Genomic DNA, 18548 nt, shown 5'->3' on the forward strand with positions numbered 1-18548 from the left:
CTCTTTTAACAGGCTATGTGCAAGGAATGAATGATGTGACTTCCTGTGAATGTAGGAAGACAACAATTCCACATAATAATATTTGTTGGTGAGAAATATCTGACCTAAAAATTTATAAAACATAAGAGGGGATATATCAATTCTTATACTTTTAATCTATTTATGCGTATCAAAATACGCTTTCTAATTCAAATTACAAATCATTTTCTTGTTTTTATATATTTATTACTTTACATAATATTCTTATTTTATTTTTTTCGTTAGCTGAGTCATTTGTGCTCCTATGTGCTTTGTTTCTATTTTGTTTTTAATAAGACATCGCTCGTGAATAAGCGGTTAGCGTACGCTCCTTTGGCGTAGGAGATACGGGTTCGATTCCCGGCGTAAGCTTATGTGGTTCGGATCCTACGTTAAACTAGGTCTATGTCTCATATAGCCTGGCTGCTGAACGGGACGCTAAACTCAAAATCAAATTAAATCGTTATCGTGAAATACACTCAAACAGAGACAAATTAATTTTTCTCCTCATGTAGAAAGGGAAAATCCTGTTTCTATTATATCAACTGCTGTCACAAAAAAAAAAAAAAAAAAAAAAAATCTGGCCTTTAGTTCACACAGCTTCAATACAATTTCTTTACTCTTTTCTTTCTTATCTCTCCCCCCCCCCTCTATCTCGGCCCACCATACTACAGGTATCAGTACGATTTTACAAAACTGTCCAGGTTAACTAACAAGAGACACAAATGATGTTGAAAAGTTTTACGCAAGAATTAGTTGAAATTCGTTTTGTCATAATTTATTTAGCGATCGACACCTTTCTATTCAGCCAATTACTATCTATACATACTGACTTACCTTGTTTGAGGTATTCCATATTTGATGCCAACTCCCACTCGGGGCAAAGCCTTGATCACTTTCTTTACGGTGGCTTGGTCGGGGAAGGCAAACATAATAGACGCTGCAAAAGGAAATAACAACATATGTCAGCTAATCTGAATGTCACTTTGGAGGCTAATACAGTGTCAACACATAATAAGTAAGTTAAGACTTAACAAACATGGTTAGTCTCCACAACAGCAACATATGTAATTATCTGATTTCTTGTCCTGTCCGGTGAGAATTACGATTATTACTGAATACTGAATGAAACAAACTGACGCATTTTCATCAGAAAAAAAAGCAATGTGTTCTCCTTCCTCTTCCAATATGTTCAACAGCAACAGATATATATTCTTACGCTATTTTTATGTTTATATGCTTAAAAGTATTCCATATTAACCAGTTGAGAGTGCTCCAAGAGCGTTGCCAGAACGAACTTACAAAGAATTAATTTTTCTTATTAACTTCTACAGGCTTTATATCAATTGTTCTACGTACTTTATTATTCTCTCACTTTCTTCATTCCACCATTTCATTCATTTCTCATCATCACCGTCTCCTTTAGCCTAGCCGACATAAACACGGGACGTAAAACTCAAAAATTTCATTTCATTTCATTAGAAAATTCTTATAATAAATCTATCCATTTATAATAATTTCCTTGAGTACTAAATTCTTTCCACATGTTTTGTTTAAGAGTCCTGTTAAAACGTTCCACGATATGTTGTTTTACGAAGACACGTGCTCAAAATTGAAAAATTCGCAAAATAAAATCTCCCTATGACTTACAGTTCCCGAGATATGGCTCCTTAAATATCCCGAAATCGGGACTTTTTTGGCCAAGATCTGGGGAAACAGTGGCTACCGGTTACTATTTGGTACCAAAATGTTCACCATTCTCTCAGGTATTGATCAATACCAATATGATCTCTATCTATGACTTTCGGTTCCCGAGATATGGCTCCTTAGATCTCTCGAAATCAGAACTTTTTGGACCAATATCTCGAGAACGGTAAGAGTGACGCGAGTTTTTGATGCTCTATCGAATGGAGGGCTCAAAATTAAAAAAAAAAAAAAAAAAAAAAATCGCAAATAAAAGACGCACACATACAGAGACATAGGATTCAGTAACGAACCTTTTGAAGTTCGTTGAAAATCTACAACATACAGTTCACTTGTTTTAAAGTTTTGCCAAAGAATATCAAGATTGGAAAATGACGGCAAGTGTTACTGTTGCTGACGGGTGATGATATATCATTAAATAATAAGCAACCTCACATAATAAAAACGGCATATTTTACACATATCTTGAGATACTCCGCTATTTCGATTTAAGTAAAAGTATATTTTGAGATACGCTAAAACATTTGAAGTCGTGTAAGTTTGTTACTATTGAATTTTAAGGTTCGACCTCAATTTCGAAGAAAAAAAAGATAAAAGATAAATAAATACATATATCATTTATATCAGGCAGCTGGCGATATCTAAAGCCACACTGAGAAAAGTCAGTTATTCGGACAGCGGTATGTATGTTAATAGGGTAACTTGGGTAAAGATGCCCCATTTTTCATTATTATCCATTTTCCACTCCTGCAACTGAGGTGAGGTTGTTGAATTAGAAGACTGATGTCTTGTTGGTAATATCTCGAAAGACAATTTTATTTCAGTAAATTTAATATAAACCATTTACAAAAACCTTCAAGTGGGGCATCTTCGGCATGTATGTTGAGGAAAGATGTCCCAGTTCCACAATTTTTCAAAATGTGTTCATAAACGCCATAGAAACAGGCAATTATGCTTTTGTATCACTAATATTACTAACTTTAATTTCTGCTAACTATCTAATTATTAAAAAAAATAACACAATGATAAATATTCTCCATGTATATTTTCTAAATCCTTTTGTAAACAATGGATGAAAATAAAAGAGAAAAAAGAATTGTGGACTTTACAAATTATTACCGTATCATTTGTTAATTTTTTCAAACTTGGATTCTTGCAACCACAATTAATGCACTGACCAGAGTTGGCGTGGGTCAATGAAAACTTGACCCACGACCCACCGTGACCCACCATGACCCACTCTGACCCACGACCCACGGTGACCCACTCTGACCCACCACCCACGGTGTACCACCATGACCCACCACCCACGGTGACCCACCCTGACCCACCACCCACGGTGACCCACTCTGACCCACCACCCACCATGAACCACTCTCATCCACTTTGATCTACTCTGACTCACCAAAATCCATCGTCATCAACTCTGAACACGATCCACGGCCTCTTCTGAACTGACTAAAAAGTTTACACATGTAATAAAACAAGACTGTGAAATTGTCACTAATCGGAGTTTGAATTTCTAGTCAATCGCTCAAGCACCACTCTGTTACAATAACATTGGATCTCACCTTTACGATATAAAATGGTAAAGTGTTTGTCAGTGAGGAAATTGAAACAGTTCGAGGTGGGAGGAAATTAGTGTGTACCTAAAATATACTTGTACTAAGAGAGTATTCTTTCAAGTGTTAATTTCTGAACGCGTTCCACAAGAAACTTCTATTCGCAGGAAAATACCCCTGTACAATATGGAAAAGGTTATGGTTTCTCAGTTCACAGTATTTTTCTCACAAAAGACTTGAAAAATCAGTTGTTCATAGGGTATAAAGGTGCTCGGGTACCATCTGTGAGAGCATCTCCATAAAGTATGCTCATAATTGTAATTTGTGTAATCACTAAAACACTACGTTAAATTTAAGTTACAGATATGCATAACTGCAACTATTATGAATATTTATTCAAAGTAGTTTATCTAAAGCAAAGAAGAGACTTATTAAAAATTAGGTACAAAGTTGAATAACACAAATAAGCCATTACTAATACAAGTATACATTTTCCGTAACTCGTAATTTTCCACCCTAAACCAAATCTGAAATCGGATTTATTCCCTGTTGGTAACTTTTTTAGCGGTAAATCATTCGCAGTGGAATGATGTCCATCCTTCAGCCAAGAAATAACTAGCTCGTCTACTTTGAGCTTGTCTAGCGGTGGGCCATTAACATTGATGAGCAAGAAGTTAGACAATGTTTGAGCACTTAGTGTATTTCTAATATTAGTCATCTGTAAATTCATAAGGGGAAATCCCCGTTCGCACTCTGTCGTGGAAATTGATAATACTTCTACCCAATTTCCGCAACTTCTCATCGTCAATCTACTTGTTAGACTTAAGTCTGATAACGATTTTTCTTGGTCAGGTTTGAAATACTCAGCAAGAAGTATCATCTCTCTATCACCATACAACATCTTTTCCATATCGACCATGTCAGTTGGCAATGTCGACCCATGTAGAACAGAAACTTCTTCTACCACGCCTTTGATAGGGAATCTTGTGAATAAATTATCAATTAAAGCCTGATAAACTGATGATTTCTTATTTGTTTATAAATTTAATTTTTGTAATTACACATGAAGGTTTGAGACCATTACCAAGTTCCCTCCCCCGTCTAGAAAGCGAAAGGGAAAGAGGTTTCTGGAAAGTGTTCAGAGGTGAATGGGAATTTCCCTCCTTCTTCAACTTCAATTACCACACTGCTGTTTGCCATGTGCCAAATAACGATGAATTTCAATTAAATTATCATATTATTACCTTGTTGAATTATCAATACTTTTCAGTGGAAAAAAGGATAAAATTTCAAAGTTCCAAATCAAAGTAAGTAGACCAACGTAAAGGGAGAAAAAGTGTAAAATTTTCCATACAATTATGCGTACAATCCAAACTTCAAATTACCGTATAATTAAGCTTACAGTACAAATTTTATGCCTATTTTACTCACAACTTTATGGGTTGATTGCCCTGTGCTGTAAGCGCTCCATATAATAAATATTAGCTTCAGCAATTATTATAGCAGAAAGCAATGGATATATGAAGCCAAGCACTGTATTTTTTGTTTCTGATTTTTTTCTGAAATAACATCGATCGTTTCCGATCATTTTTGCAAACCAACTCACTACCAATTTTCCATATATAGAAAGTGCCCTCCTCCATAAAGGAGGATTTAAAAAAAAATGCTAGGACACATTCTGTTTATTTTCAATAAAGAGTTAATACACTGAATTTCATCTCCGTAAGTTTAACGGCTTGCGAGATACTCATTTTTTTTCACAAAAATTCGGATCCTCACTGCCTCCATAGGATATTATGCATTGTAATAAAAGCAATATAACATCCCAATTTGGATTAACGCCTACCAAAAGTAATTTCATTTGACTTTGCAATTTGACCGTGATGATCAGGCACACACAGTTACATTCAATTTTTTTATATAATAATTTATATATTACAGTGATTCAAAAATTTATTTTTTCCAGTAGTTAGCTCCTCTAAAAACTCACAGGTCTCGAAAGCCAAGTAGTAGTATAAGTCCTATTGCTATTATTACTATTAAAAATATCAATATCCAAAAGTGCCTGAAGTTCTTTTTTCACTTGGTTAGATATACTCATCTCAGGTAAGTAGACAGAAACAAATGGAAAAGAAAGGGAAGTGAAGGTCTTGAAAGTAAAACGAAGACAAATTTACCAGTCTTCAGAAGATACTGTCTACAATGCAGTGAGCACAGAGGGTCGGTAGATCATACTGAGTTGGTGGGTCGCAGTGGGTCATGGTGGGTGGTGGGTCGCAGTGGGTCATGGTGGGTGGTGGGTCGCAGTGGGTCACGGTGGGTGGTGGGTCACAGTGGGTCATATGCTGTTGACCCACGACCCACTGACCCACCCAGAAAACTTGACCCACTGACTCACTGACCCACTCCATCTCTGGCACTGACAAGCAGTGAACCTACAGCTTAAAATCCAAACCACCGTAATCATTCAAATTTTCCAAGGCACTCACAACGGAAATCGAGCCCGGGACTTCGTGCATTAAAGGGACACGTATTAGCCACTAGAGCAAAGGGGAGGACGGCTTTCTTTTAAAATGTAAAAACCTGCTCCCTGAAAAGGAATCCTTCCCTTTATGTAAATCAAGCAAGATCATTTCTGGTCCGGGGAAGCTTCGAACGCCCTCTGTGGTTCAGATTCCATTTTAGACTGTAGGGATTATTCTTCTATCAGCCTCGCTGCTGACAAAGGACATAAATGCAAACCAATTGATATGTTTGTATAAAGGCATGTAGCCTCCAAGAAATCAATTTTTCAAGCCACTGTTCATTGCCTCCTTATATTCCATTAACTTCTTTATTGCCAGCTGTAGTGTTTGCCGACGAGATGAGATGACAAAAAAAGGTTTTTTCGTCTAGTAATGTTTTGTAGAACTCTTGTCTTGTCTCGATTCTCAAAGAACCCTTTCTCGTCTTGTCTCGCATTGTAAATTTACGTACAAAATGTATGACCTGATTTTGTTCTCAATTACACCTAGAAGTAATCAGAATTCTTCCGCGTCACGAGAAGCTCACGAAGGGTGAAATACCGGGTGAGTCAAAATGATGTTCCCGATTTCGTTAATTTATTATTCGAACATAATGAGCTTTCCTTGTCAACATATTTTTTGCTGTAATATAATCTCCAAAAAAAAAAATGTTCTCCTCTTTCTATTGCTGAGGCGTAGTTACGTCAGGGGCGGATCCAGGTGGGAGGCGATCGCCCCCTTCCAGAAGAGGAAGCTTTCTTATTTTATATATATAAATAAAACCCATCCCAAAGTTTGGAGCCCTTAAAAGTGGCAGTATGACAACCCACCGCCCCCTTCCCAGAGGTCGGTCCTGGATCCACCCCTGAGTTACGTAGATGTCCACCAGAAGGCAGTTTAATCGTAATGAGCAATATGGCTTCTACAGGCCATAGAGCGTTCTGTGTGCTTGATTATTATGCAACCAAGTCCGTTATTCAAGTTTAACGGCTTTTCTGTGGAAAATTTAGGGTATTTGTGACGTCACTTCCTACAACTGCAGTTAAATTGTGTAAGTACATCACTGCAGCTATTGCCGATATCGACCCTGACATACTAGAGACCTGCACGGGCGGGCTTGGGCGGGCCGACTCTATTATTTCTTTGGGCCGGGCCGGGTTTGGGCGGGCCGACACTGATTTCTTTTCAGGTCGGGCCGGGCTGGGGCTGATTAATTGCAATTCTTTAATAATTATTGACATTCGTTAATTAGAATAAAGGCAACCGTTGAAGAAGTGTGCCCGTGAAAAATGTTACAAAATGAAACTTCGAAAATTTATCGGGCCCGGGCCGGGCTTGGGCCAAGAATTTTAAAAAACTTATCGGGCCGGGCCGGGATCGGGCCGAAAATATCCAAAACGTTTCGGGCCCGGGCTGGGCCGGGCCTACGTACATTCGGGCTGGATTGGGCTCGGGCCGAAAAATTCGGCTCGTGCAGGTCTCTATGACATACTAGAAAGAGTTTGGCAGGAATTTGGTTATAGACTAAATTTGTGTTGTGTAACTCTTGGATCGCATACTGAACATTTATAATATGTTAGAAAAAAAAACCTTTTGAGCTGATCAATCAGTGTGTGTAATATCTGTATGCATACGTGTTATTAAAAGCAATAATAATAATAATAATAATAATAATAATAATAATAATAATAATAATAATAATAATAATAATAATAATAATAATAATAATAATTGAAATTGGGTACATCACTTTGACTCACCCGGTAAAACATTTCAACCATATTTGTTACAGGAATATATAGTTTATAATGACTTGCGAAGCTTCAAACGCTGGTAAATATTTTTCATTTTGTTCGTGAAATCATTTTATCAATTTACAGTTTTTAAGCTACGAATTTTAACACTAAAATAGTGCTTGGATGAAACTCTAAAACTTGAATGAACTCGTGTTGCTCACGAGAAATTCCTAGTCTCGAAAACGAAATTAGAATAGTTGTACTTCTCGTCTCTTATTGAATTGGATTGGATTTAGGTTTAGCTTCCCTTTCAGCAGCGAGACTAGGTCGGACGTGAAGCTACAGATTAATGTGGGATTCGAACTACATAAGCTTCCCACAAAATGTTTCTCGCACCGTCTCAAAATAAAAAAAAAAAAAACTTATTATCTCGGCTCTCGCCTTGTTTTAGAGACGAGAAATATTCTGTCTTGTGGGTAAAACTAGCCAGCGCACGATTTACAAACTTTATACATAGTGTGTTATAGAAAAAGGATGTCAAATATTTTGAACAATACATTGTGTTTAATTAATTGCGAAGTTCCTGTTTATTGTTATTGTTTGGAGTTATTTGTGTTTTTAACAGTGTGCTTCTTTAACTGGCAACAGTGTTAAGTAGCTTAGCGCCTTGCAGTATTCGTAGTTTGAGAAAATTTCCATAATCTAGGGAAATTTCATAGGTAAATGTTAGCAAAAAGGAAAAAGGGAATTTCTTCGAGAAAAATGGAAAAGCCAGGGAAATTCTCGCGCTGACTGACTGACCAACATAAATGCTTGAATTTCTCTTTGTTCTTTAGAAATGAACCAACATAATAGTAATTATGTGTGTGTGTCTGTGTGTGTGTGTGAGAGAGAGAGAGAGAATGTTTGTTCAAAGTAGCATAATTTGCACCTATTGTTGGCTACGTGTATTTGTGTGCATTTTTTGTTGTTTAAAACAAATGAAGGAAAAAGTAAAAAAAAAAAATAAATAAAAACAAGTGAATAAAAGAAATATGATTAGCACTTCCTTTAATTTTATTACATAACTTCTATCATACGAATTGGACACTCAACTAACTAGGGAAAATTTCCTAAGAAAAGAGAAAATTTTTCGTCAGTCGAGGGAAATTTTCTTAAGGAAACCTACGAACACTGGCGCCTTGTTGTTTTTGTTTCCAAGGTGTGGAAGTAAGAGTTGCAGTTTTTGATGAAACATATAGTGCAGTCGAAGATCTTACAGTGTAGCTCGAACAATTAGCTATTTTATCACAAGCAGTCACCAGGTATGTATTTATATATTGTGCGCCCCTGTGCTCTAAATAATTTACCGCCCCTGCACAAAATTTTCCGCCCCCCCAAAACGACCATTGTTAGAGTTGAATTCATAGTTTTTGGGGTCGGTGAGAAGAATAGTGACAGTTTTAATCCAATTCAACTTCAAAGTCATACTCCACTTCGCAGGGAGGGGGCAAGGTTATAAAAGTAATCGAAAACGACAGATATTAATGTTGAATTCACCGTTTTCGAGGTCGCTCAGTTTAACGGTATCAGTTTTCATGATTTTCAAGTTTATCCTCATCACTTGGTGTCGGGGTGGCAGAGGGTGACTTTTTAAAAATAATCAGATAAGCTAGCTAATTAGTAACTACTGTAATTAGAGCGAATTAAACACAATATTATTTTCTTGTGTTTGCGCAGGACTCTGCGGGTTGCTAGTTTTAAATATTACTTTATTGTGAATCTTTTAAAAAATCCAAAATTTTTCCGACCCCTAAATTCTGCCGTCCTGTGCTCGAGCACAGAATAGCACTTACCTAAATACGGGCCTAGCAGTTACAACTAGAAAGACTGGGAACATGTTATATTTTCCGTGTAGTATATAAATGCAGTTGAAATGCAATTAAATATAGTGCATTTTATATTTAGTTACATTCGTAATGGTAAGATGAATCAAGTTTTAAAATGACAGTCCACTATGTACACTCATGTCCAAAATCATTGTCGCATGTCTGTAAAAATGTTGTTGTAGGAATATAATTCGATAACAAATTCTCCCGGTATTTCTTATAATGTTAGTATGTGTATAATCGGCAAAGACATGTATGTGGTAAATTTCAAGTCAAAAGAGCAGTAAATAAGAACAATAAAACGAGAATAAAACTTTCTTGTCCATTTAGCAACATTTTGTTTTACTCATTCTAATTTTCGTATTTATAATTATTTTCCTATGAAATTTACCACAAATATATATTTCCCGATTATACACATAGAATCAGTATTAAAAATACCCTGCAAAATCATTATCAAATTATATTCTTACAAGAAGACATAAAATGCGACAATCATTTTGGATATGAGTGTACATTGTTTCTGGCATTTTCATTTCATTTAGTGAAAATGTTTCAGATATACACATTTATATGTACAACTATGTTTCTGACAAATATAGTAAAATTACATTTTAAAAAACACTAAACAGAGATATAATTAAACATGTTTATTATCACAATAAAAATAATATTTAAAATTACATAAGCATATTACAAATATATCAGTAATAAAAAAATAAATAAGCTACATGCAAAGATTAAAAACAATTATTTTGTAAATACAGTAATTACATAGCAATTATAAAGATGGAAAGGAAACAGATAATAAGGTTTTCTTATCAGTTAGTAATGAGCTCTGATTTTATGGAAGATCAGTAATGTGCTCTCTCTGATTTTATGGAAGACATGCAATTAGTTTTTATTTTCATGAAAGATTCATTAGGTAATCTTATAAACCGATCTGACATCATAAATCTGTTGGGGGAGAGGGGAGGAAAACTTAACTGCAATGTGATACTTAAAACACACAGTTTTTTAAAATTAAAATTATTCACAGGTAATAAAAATTATCTTTTTATTTTATGTGAATTTATTTGTCGTTGCCTTACTTTTATTCGCCAAATAACTATTTTATTTTTTCCTTTTGTTCCTCATGCAATGCAATGCATGCGATTGCATGTATATTTGCGTTGATGAATTAATTTCTACCATGACAGCTTTTGCTTGAAGCTATGACATTCGAATTTAAATACTCCGTGTATGCATTTGCACTATAAAGAACACAAAACTATCAAGAATTTGTGAATATTGATTGATTTACGATGGCAATTCAATGACTATAAGGGTCAATTTCATTTTATTGTAATGCAAATTACACGTATGATGCCAGTTTTTATGTGCAGCCAGTGTTCTCCTAGACCTATAAACTATGCTCTGAGTAAGAATAAGGAGTCTTACAGCCAGAACTTATCTTCCTTGTCTATTAACAAGTATCAGCAAAAGCGGTGTTTTTAAGGAGTTTGGTTCACCATAACTCTTTTATATTGTAAAGGGTGGTTAAGAGTCACAGAGCTCCGAAGCAAGCAAGCAAGTGACTAAGGTTAGGAGGTCCAACAGAGCTCCGAGCAAGTTAAGAGGGCAGAGAGCAAGCCTAGAGTCCCGAAGCAAACTAGAGGCTTTGGGTTAGGTATCTCTTCGGGCTTCAGAACAAGCCAGAGAAGGAATGACCAATCGCAGACTCTCCTTGAAATTCTCTCAGTTATATACGTGCTGCAGGTGAGGCAATGGTGCTCTTGTTCCAACGTCGTCACATGGCGAGTGGAGTCGCAGCTGTTCTTGTCGTCTGCAGCCATAGTAATCCATAGTAAGACACATACTGTTGATGTTTGTAAATAGGAGCACATGTTGAGTGTTTGTAAACACAACCATGTGGGATATTACAATATATTTACCCTGTTAGTCCGTGTGTCCGTCTACTCTGGAGACAAATAATCTCAAGAACTACTTGATGGATTACCATTAATTTTGACCAGAATGTAGATGGTCACATTTGGGAATCGAGTTCTTTTTAGTTTAACGTCCCACCGAGGCTAAGAGAGACACTTATGATTAGATGAATAATAATGAAAGTAGAACGAACGAGAGAACCCCCACACACGGCGTTTGCCCACTACAAAGCCCACTTGGCGTGGGTTGGCATCGAACCAGGGACCTCAGGCGCCAGAGATCTGTGGTCTACCACTGAACCACCAACCTATAGGAATTGAGTTCGTTGATGGAGATGATTTTAAAACCATAAGTGGTAGAAATCAAACATTTCTGGTTTTAACATTGGTCATTATAGAGTAAAAACTGTAACAGATACTAAGAAGCTGTTTTCTACAATCAGTTAAGCATCCCAAGTATATATGAAGGGTAAGGGGAAAAAAGAAGGAATGTCACAAAACTACATTTTCGAGAAAACGGCGTTTTAACATTGAAAACCGTGTAAAAAGAATAGGATTATTAAATCTTTCGCCCCTTTTTACATGGACATTTTTACATCTAGGCATGCATGGCATATACAGTCAAATAGTACCAAGAGTCGCCAACAGATAGGACAAAGCACCCGAAAAAGCACATACATGGACATTCCTTGTTTTTTCCCCTTACCCTTCATATATATATTTCATTTTCACTAACCTCTCGACTAAAACTGGATGTGGTAGAAATATAGTACCACTTTCGGTTTCAATATTGAGAAAATATCACGGTTCGCTGAATTCACCCCGAGTTTTTTGAAATGTCAATGAACAACCGAAAGACAACGAAAAACATTTAAAATATAGAACGTAAGCCAGGTAGTATCTACAAAGTGATATTAAATAAACCAATAACTGTTGCCAAATCTTTCCTTATAGACCAGAAATTTGGGTGTGCAGTTTATGACATAATTCTAAGGCACCCAAATTTATACACTATATGAATTGTTTTGAAAACTATTACTTATTCATATAATAACGTTTTGTAGATATTACCTGGCTTACTTTCCTCATTTTAAAAAATACTTTTTCATTGTCTGAGCTATACATAAAAATTCAGAAAAATACAATAAAATAAAAATAGAAAGTGGGTCTCAGCTTAGTAAAGAACCTCACTAAGTAAGAGTGATAACAGCAACTTCTCACGTCATTTTAAAGAATTTTGATATTCTTCTGTTTAAGAAGGAGCAGGAGTGGTTAAAAGTAGCTACAGAGGCGGTTCGTGAGGGAAGTTACACTCATCATCATCATCATCATCACAGGTATTCTGCCATTATTGACAGGTCACTTACCGCAGTTGGGAAGCTTCTATGCTCCACGGTTTTCCGCTAACCTAGTTGCGTATGATTTTTCTGTTTTGATATCGTCTCCTTCATCCCCTCTCTCTCTTTCCTCCCCACGTCCCTTATTATGAAGTTTCTTCTTAGGCAATATCCAAACCAGTTTATCTTCCTCTTTTCAATAATATTTAAAAGAGTTCTTTTCTCCCCCACCATTTCTAAGACCTTTTTGTTCGTTTCCCGCTCAATTCAGTTAATTCTCTGAATTCTTCTCCACACCCATATTTCGAAAGCATACAGTCATTTTTAATCATGTTTCCGACCATATAGCAAATACTTCACACGAAGCATCTTAAGAGTCTTTTCTCAACTCTTTATTCAAGGCACCACATCATAACATTCTTTTCCACCTAATGTCTTCTTTCACCATTCTTATCCTTGTTTTTATTTCACGTTCACACTTCGTATCAATACTAAAAATACTACCCAGGTATCGAAAACTAGTCGCCTGTTCTATTTTCTCCCCTCCTACTTCTATATTTGACACGGGTAAACATTAAAATGTTATCGTTTGAAACTGAGAGAGTAACATAAAGGTTATTTAATGTATAAACTGTTGTATACAACAATTAGTACATTTAAGAAAGTTTTCTTCTTTTAGTTTCAAGCGATGACATTTACAATTTTTACCAGTGTGAGTTCCCTCACAAGCCACCTCTGGATGGCTACCTTTCAATAAACAGTTCACTTTCATTTTGTAGTGCTGTGAGGAAGCTTTGCCAAACTGGAAGAGACCAAAGCAGGATCGCAAACACCTCCATGGAGAGAGAGAAAGACGAGTTCTGTGGAGGAATTACCAAGTGTTTCGGACGGGTAGAGAAAACGGGTCATTAGGAACTGCCTCAACTAATGAGTTTCTCAGGCGATTGCAAGTGATTGAGCCTCCAGATTGTGTCACTCCAAATCTCTCAACAAAAGGCACCAACAACAAAAATTAAAAAAAAAAAAAAGCTGACATGCAGAAAACATTCTTTTATTTTGAACGAGATTTTTTTCTTTTTATATAGCAACGTTCTTATCGTCTAATTCAGCAATATTTTAATGGCAAATCACGTATTTTTTTCTTATATATTAAGTAACAACTAAGAACAAGACGAGTAAATATAAAGTGCAATAAACTCTGCTAAAGACAGTAGAAAGAATTACTCCTACAAGTTTTAAGTTCGTCCAGTAGATGTCAACCGTTGGAGAATAACTGTTGCCATCTAACGGTGCGTTGTGTAACTACTAGCATTCTAGAATTGTACATCTTTGATTAAACATAATAAAAAAGTAGGATATTGACAAGCACCGCTAAACTTGCCGAGTTACCCGAGAAAATGTGATGTATTGATTCCATCAACGAACTCAGTGGAGACAATTGCTCTAGCTGTGTGTTGCAACAAAACAGAATTTTAAAAAAATCGGTTTCGTCCAAAAGTTATCTTGTGGAGTAACGCACGTACGTACATATTAACATTACATTCTTACGCCGCTGGTGTGATCCCAATAATAACAAACAATGCGTGCCAATTCTCCACACAAAACCTTTTATTGTCGTACATGTTATCAAGAAACTTGAAGTGAAAACACAACATAAATATGGAATTAGATATCAACACTTGAGGATGGACAAGGGATGGAGGTTCTTGAAACCAAAACGGAGAAAATATTCGGAATAAAAAAGAGAACAAATAACGGAGACTTTTATGCCGCAGAATCTACAGCAACCTGTAGAATGATCCTGTACTTCAGCTCTTCTTTGAGCGATATCTTGCTTAGTGGTCTGTATATCAGCCAGATTTAAGTCTTGGCATGGCTCGGAACCCATGTCCGATTTGTATTCATGCAAGCAATACGATCATTTTAATAATTTTTAGTTCCGAGTGACAACAGGAGAGAAAAAAGTATTGTGATCATGAAGAAAAAATCGAATTCAATTTTCAATGGATTTACACGTTTCATGGCCCCTACTAGCCAAGAAAGTAAATTTTGGATGTTTGTAAGTCCGTTCGTTAGTCCCAGCGTAAATGTGTTCACTCGCCTAGATGTCAATGTATCCGCACCAATGGTTATAGAGTTAATGTTAAAGTTTTGATTATTTCGTCCAATAGTAGTAGAACCAGTCTTTCATACACTGTTAAAGACATTTGGAATTGTTTTGCGCGGAAACATATAAATATGATAAAGGGGTAGCATAATTGGACTGAAAAGTTGAAAAATGCCATCCAAACGCTGTCGAATTCTCCACTGTTTTAAGGGAAGATACTCTATATTACGACGCACTGGAATTAACGGGCAGAACTAAATGTGAGTGATAAGCAGAAATAAAGGTTTATATAGATCCCGATAGAAGAATAGCTGCCACCATAAGGAAATGAGAACAACGTAGAGACGTAGGTCGAATTCTTTGGTACCTTGGATATATGGTAAAACTTGAAGTAGTGATCATTTCTTTACTCCGGTGATGATTTACTTCATGACAATGATAAAAGCTTGACAACAGGAGCTGCCTAGGGGATTCTCTTGGATGGGATGCCATCCATCACAAACTTCCAGGTGCATTGCACGTTATCGGTCCGTAGGATCGGGATTCGTTTCCAAAGAAACTGCTGATTTGTACATTTTTCTTTATGTTGTTTATATTTCACATTTTCAGCTGCTTATTTGCTTCTAGCTGGTTTCTTTCCCTCGAGTGATGAAATGGGAACTCATAACGAGAAAAAGACACAATCGTCATCACGAGCGATGAAGTGGGCCGAACAACGCCCCCCCTTTTCGAAAAGCGATGAGATGGGAAGCGATGTAGTGGGAGGACACCCACCATCTCCGATCAACTGGATGGATCATTTCTATCAATGAACTCGCTTCTTAACCTTTGACACTCTACAGCCTGGCCAAAATTGATGGTGGTACTTTAAGTTTTCATCCCGGCGAAATTAAAATACCGCTAATTTTACAGTAATTATGTGATATCTTCAAATAGATAAAAGATAATTGAAATATGGAACAAGAGCGCCCTAGACAATATTATTTTGCGTGAGGTACCGTTATCACAAGTCACCTAGTGGCTTTCCGTTTTCAGCTGTTTAGAAACGCGAAAATAAATGCCGATTTTCAAAATGGCTCGAAATCGAAAGCAGATAAGTGAGTCGTGATAACGGTTTCTCATGTAAAATAATATTGTCTAGGGCGCTCTTGTTCCACATTTCGATTATATTTTATCTATTTAAAGATATCACATAATTACTGTAAAATTAGCGGTATTTTAATTTCGCAGGGATGAAGACTCTTAAGTGCTTCTTTAGATTTTTTTTTTTTTTTTTTTTTTTGCTAATGGACGGATAGACAGACTGGGTAACTATACAAAGGAGCTTTGGTTGGTAAAAAGCTCCTTAATAAATAAGGGTATAAATTAAAATTAAATATGTTAGTTCATCAACCCATGTTCAGTCATCGTTCCTAATGAAAGTACTTCATAAGTATGCTAGAGAAAATTAAAAACATTAAACACTTTGATGATAATTCATATGAATACAATAATCAGGAAAAGGTATTATTGTAAAATAGAAGAAATGTCCGTTTATCACACGAGAAGAACAAGGTTTAATAAACATAAAACAATAGATGTTGAATATTGTAGAAATTAAACCTTTCTTCCGAATTTAGAAACGTAATTTTTGAAAGCGTCGAAGCAGAATTTGCTCACGTACCGAGTTTTTCACTTTAAGTAAATTCTCATAACGGATATATTCAGGATAAAGAATCGGAAATTATGACTATTATAGTTATTGCACTCCTTTCCCCGTTTAAGTGTAGGATTTTTGAACACAATGAAAGACTCACTTCCTTATTTTTAATTAAGAGATTATGCCGAATTACGTCATTTTTTTTTTAATTTAGAGTTTATATACTGAATTTCACATCTCCAAATTAAGGGAATTATTACATTGGACACTTTTAGCATGAAGGAAACAGACATTTGAAATTGCTTACATTTCTTTCCTTGCGAGCGGAATTGTAATTATTTTTAATAGCGGAATTTTAACTATTTTTAATACGAGTTAATTGGCAGAGTTTAATCTCTTAAACATTATAGGTATGAGAGACACTCCTTTACCATAGCTTAGGCTCAAAATAACAGAACATTCTTGGCACACAAAGAAAAAAAAAATCCTTTACCGCAGCTTTGCATACGTATTTCAAAAAATACTTTCTTATTCCAAAATATCGAATAAGTATTTTGTCGATATTTCACGTTTTGAGGGTGGTGCACGAGACAAGATTTTAGGCTGTTTGTCTCGAAAGTGTGCTGTAAAGATGATGTCTCGACTCGAAAAATGTACATTTCTCTATTCGAAAAGTTGTGTCCCGACTCGAATTTTGTCAGAAAAATTCTGTCTCCTCTCGTGCGAATCCCCAGTTTCGAGCAGTAATACTAAGCCCCGGGCGTAGTGTGTTACTTTTACTGATGAGTTAGTCATTTTCACTCTTTGATATAATACGTAGTATAGGTTTCACATATTGGCATACGTAGTATCAAACAAAGATGTTACAATGTATTGATAATTATAAGATTATACCCTATCAATTGCTAGCACAACAACTCCTTTATGCAGAAAGAAAAAACGATATGTGGTGTACTAAAAACGTACGTTACATGCGGAAATCCTGTAGTCTTTGGTCTTAACGTACGTAGGTAACATCCGGCAGCAAACATATAACTGAAAACGTATGTTTTATAATACTTTCCGTATACGTGTTCCATCTATACGTGCTTTCCGTATGAAACAAAGAAATCTATATAGGCTGTCAGGATCTCAGATACAGATGGACGTATATAACATATAGCTGACGTATGTAATATACGGAAGACAGTTAGACGTCAGACATCCTGGAGGGGCAAGATGTATCATCTTAGCTGCAAAAAGGCAGTAAGTATGCAGCATACGGATAACGTACAATCTGTACAATTTCCGTAGTTCCGTTGTGGATTCCGTATATTTATACAATATATCGCTTCGGATAACGGATTTTTCTCAGTGTAGCTATGCGCTTAGCATACACGCCTATGGCGTAGGCGGCCCGGTGCTATTCCTGGTGAGAGGTTAAGTGTTCGAATCCGCGTTAATCTGTATGTCCACATCTGTTGTTGAATGGAATGCTCTACTCCAAATCAACCAACAAGCTAATATTTAACAAAGAAAATTTTCAGGATCACATTAATAATAATAATTCATTTTACACAACTCCTAAAGAATCCGGCGCTGTCTGCAATTAATAAACAAGTTGTATATGGTACAAGAAAACTGTAAGAATGAAAAGAAAGAATGAATGTTCAAAACTGAAAAATTTATCACTACTCATAATTACGTCTTTTAAAGAAAGATGCTGATAAATATGTTACAATAGAGAAAAGGTAGTGGAATGAAGACAAAGAAACAGGAAGGACCTTTTGAACAATGCTGTCCCTCAAAAAAAGATCTAGTAGGCCTACAGAAACAGATATGTTCACTAACACATGCAAATATATCCCAACAAAAGGAATTACATCATATTTTTATCAGAGCGTAAATATACATTTTTCTTCTTACACTGTTTTAATCACATTTCAAGCAAATCTTTAAAAGTAATTTAAAAAGAACATTGATATTATTGGAATGCCAAGTGAATGTAAATTAAAGAAATAAAAAACAATCTTTTGTGATAATAATCTAATATTTGTTACAAAGATAAACAGAGGAAGATTGGAACAGATATGGCAACGCAGCATCCAGGGGAAACTCGGGGTCTCATCCCACGGGATTAGTGGTTTGGAGTGTGATGTATGGAGT

The 18548-nt window shown here is 35.9% G+C and overlaps 1 protein-coding gene across 8 annotated transcripts in view; it reads right to left on the reverse strand.

Moving 5' to 3' along the window:
* The window catches only part of rg (A kinase anchor protein rugose), a 1617632-nt gene that overhangs the window by 170411 nt on the left and 1428673 nt on the right, over nucleotides 1-18548 (reverse strand). For all 8 annotated transcript variants that reach the window (XM_081738911.1, XM_081738906.1, XM_081738912.1 and 5 more), the window contains one exon: nucleotides 856-958. In XM_081738911.1, coding sequence (XP_081595037.1) covers nucleotides 856-958 — 103 coding nt within the window. The remainder of the gene's footprint in view (nucleotides 1-855; nucleotides 959-18548) is intronic.

The sequence above is a fragment of the Thermobia domestica genome, chromosome 14 (genome assembly GCF_964235325.1).
Source record: "Thermobia domestica chromosome 14, izTheDome1.hap1.1, whole genome shotgun sequence".
NCBI classification, from domain to species: domain Eukaryota; kingdom Metazoa; phylum Arthropoda; class Insecta; order Zygentoma; family Lepismatidae; genus Thermobia; species Thermobia domestica.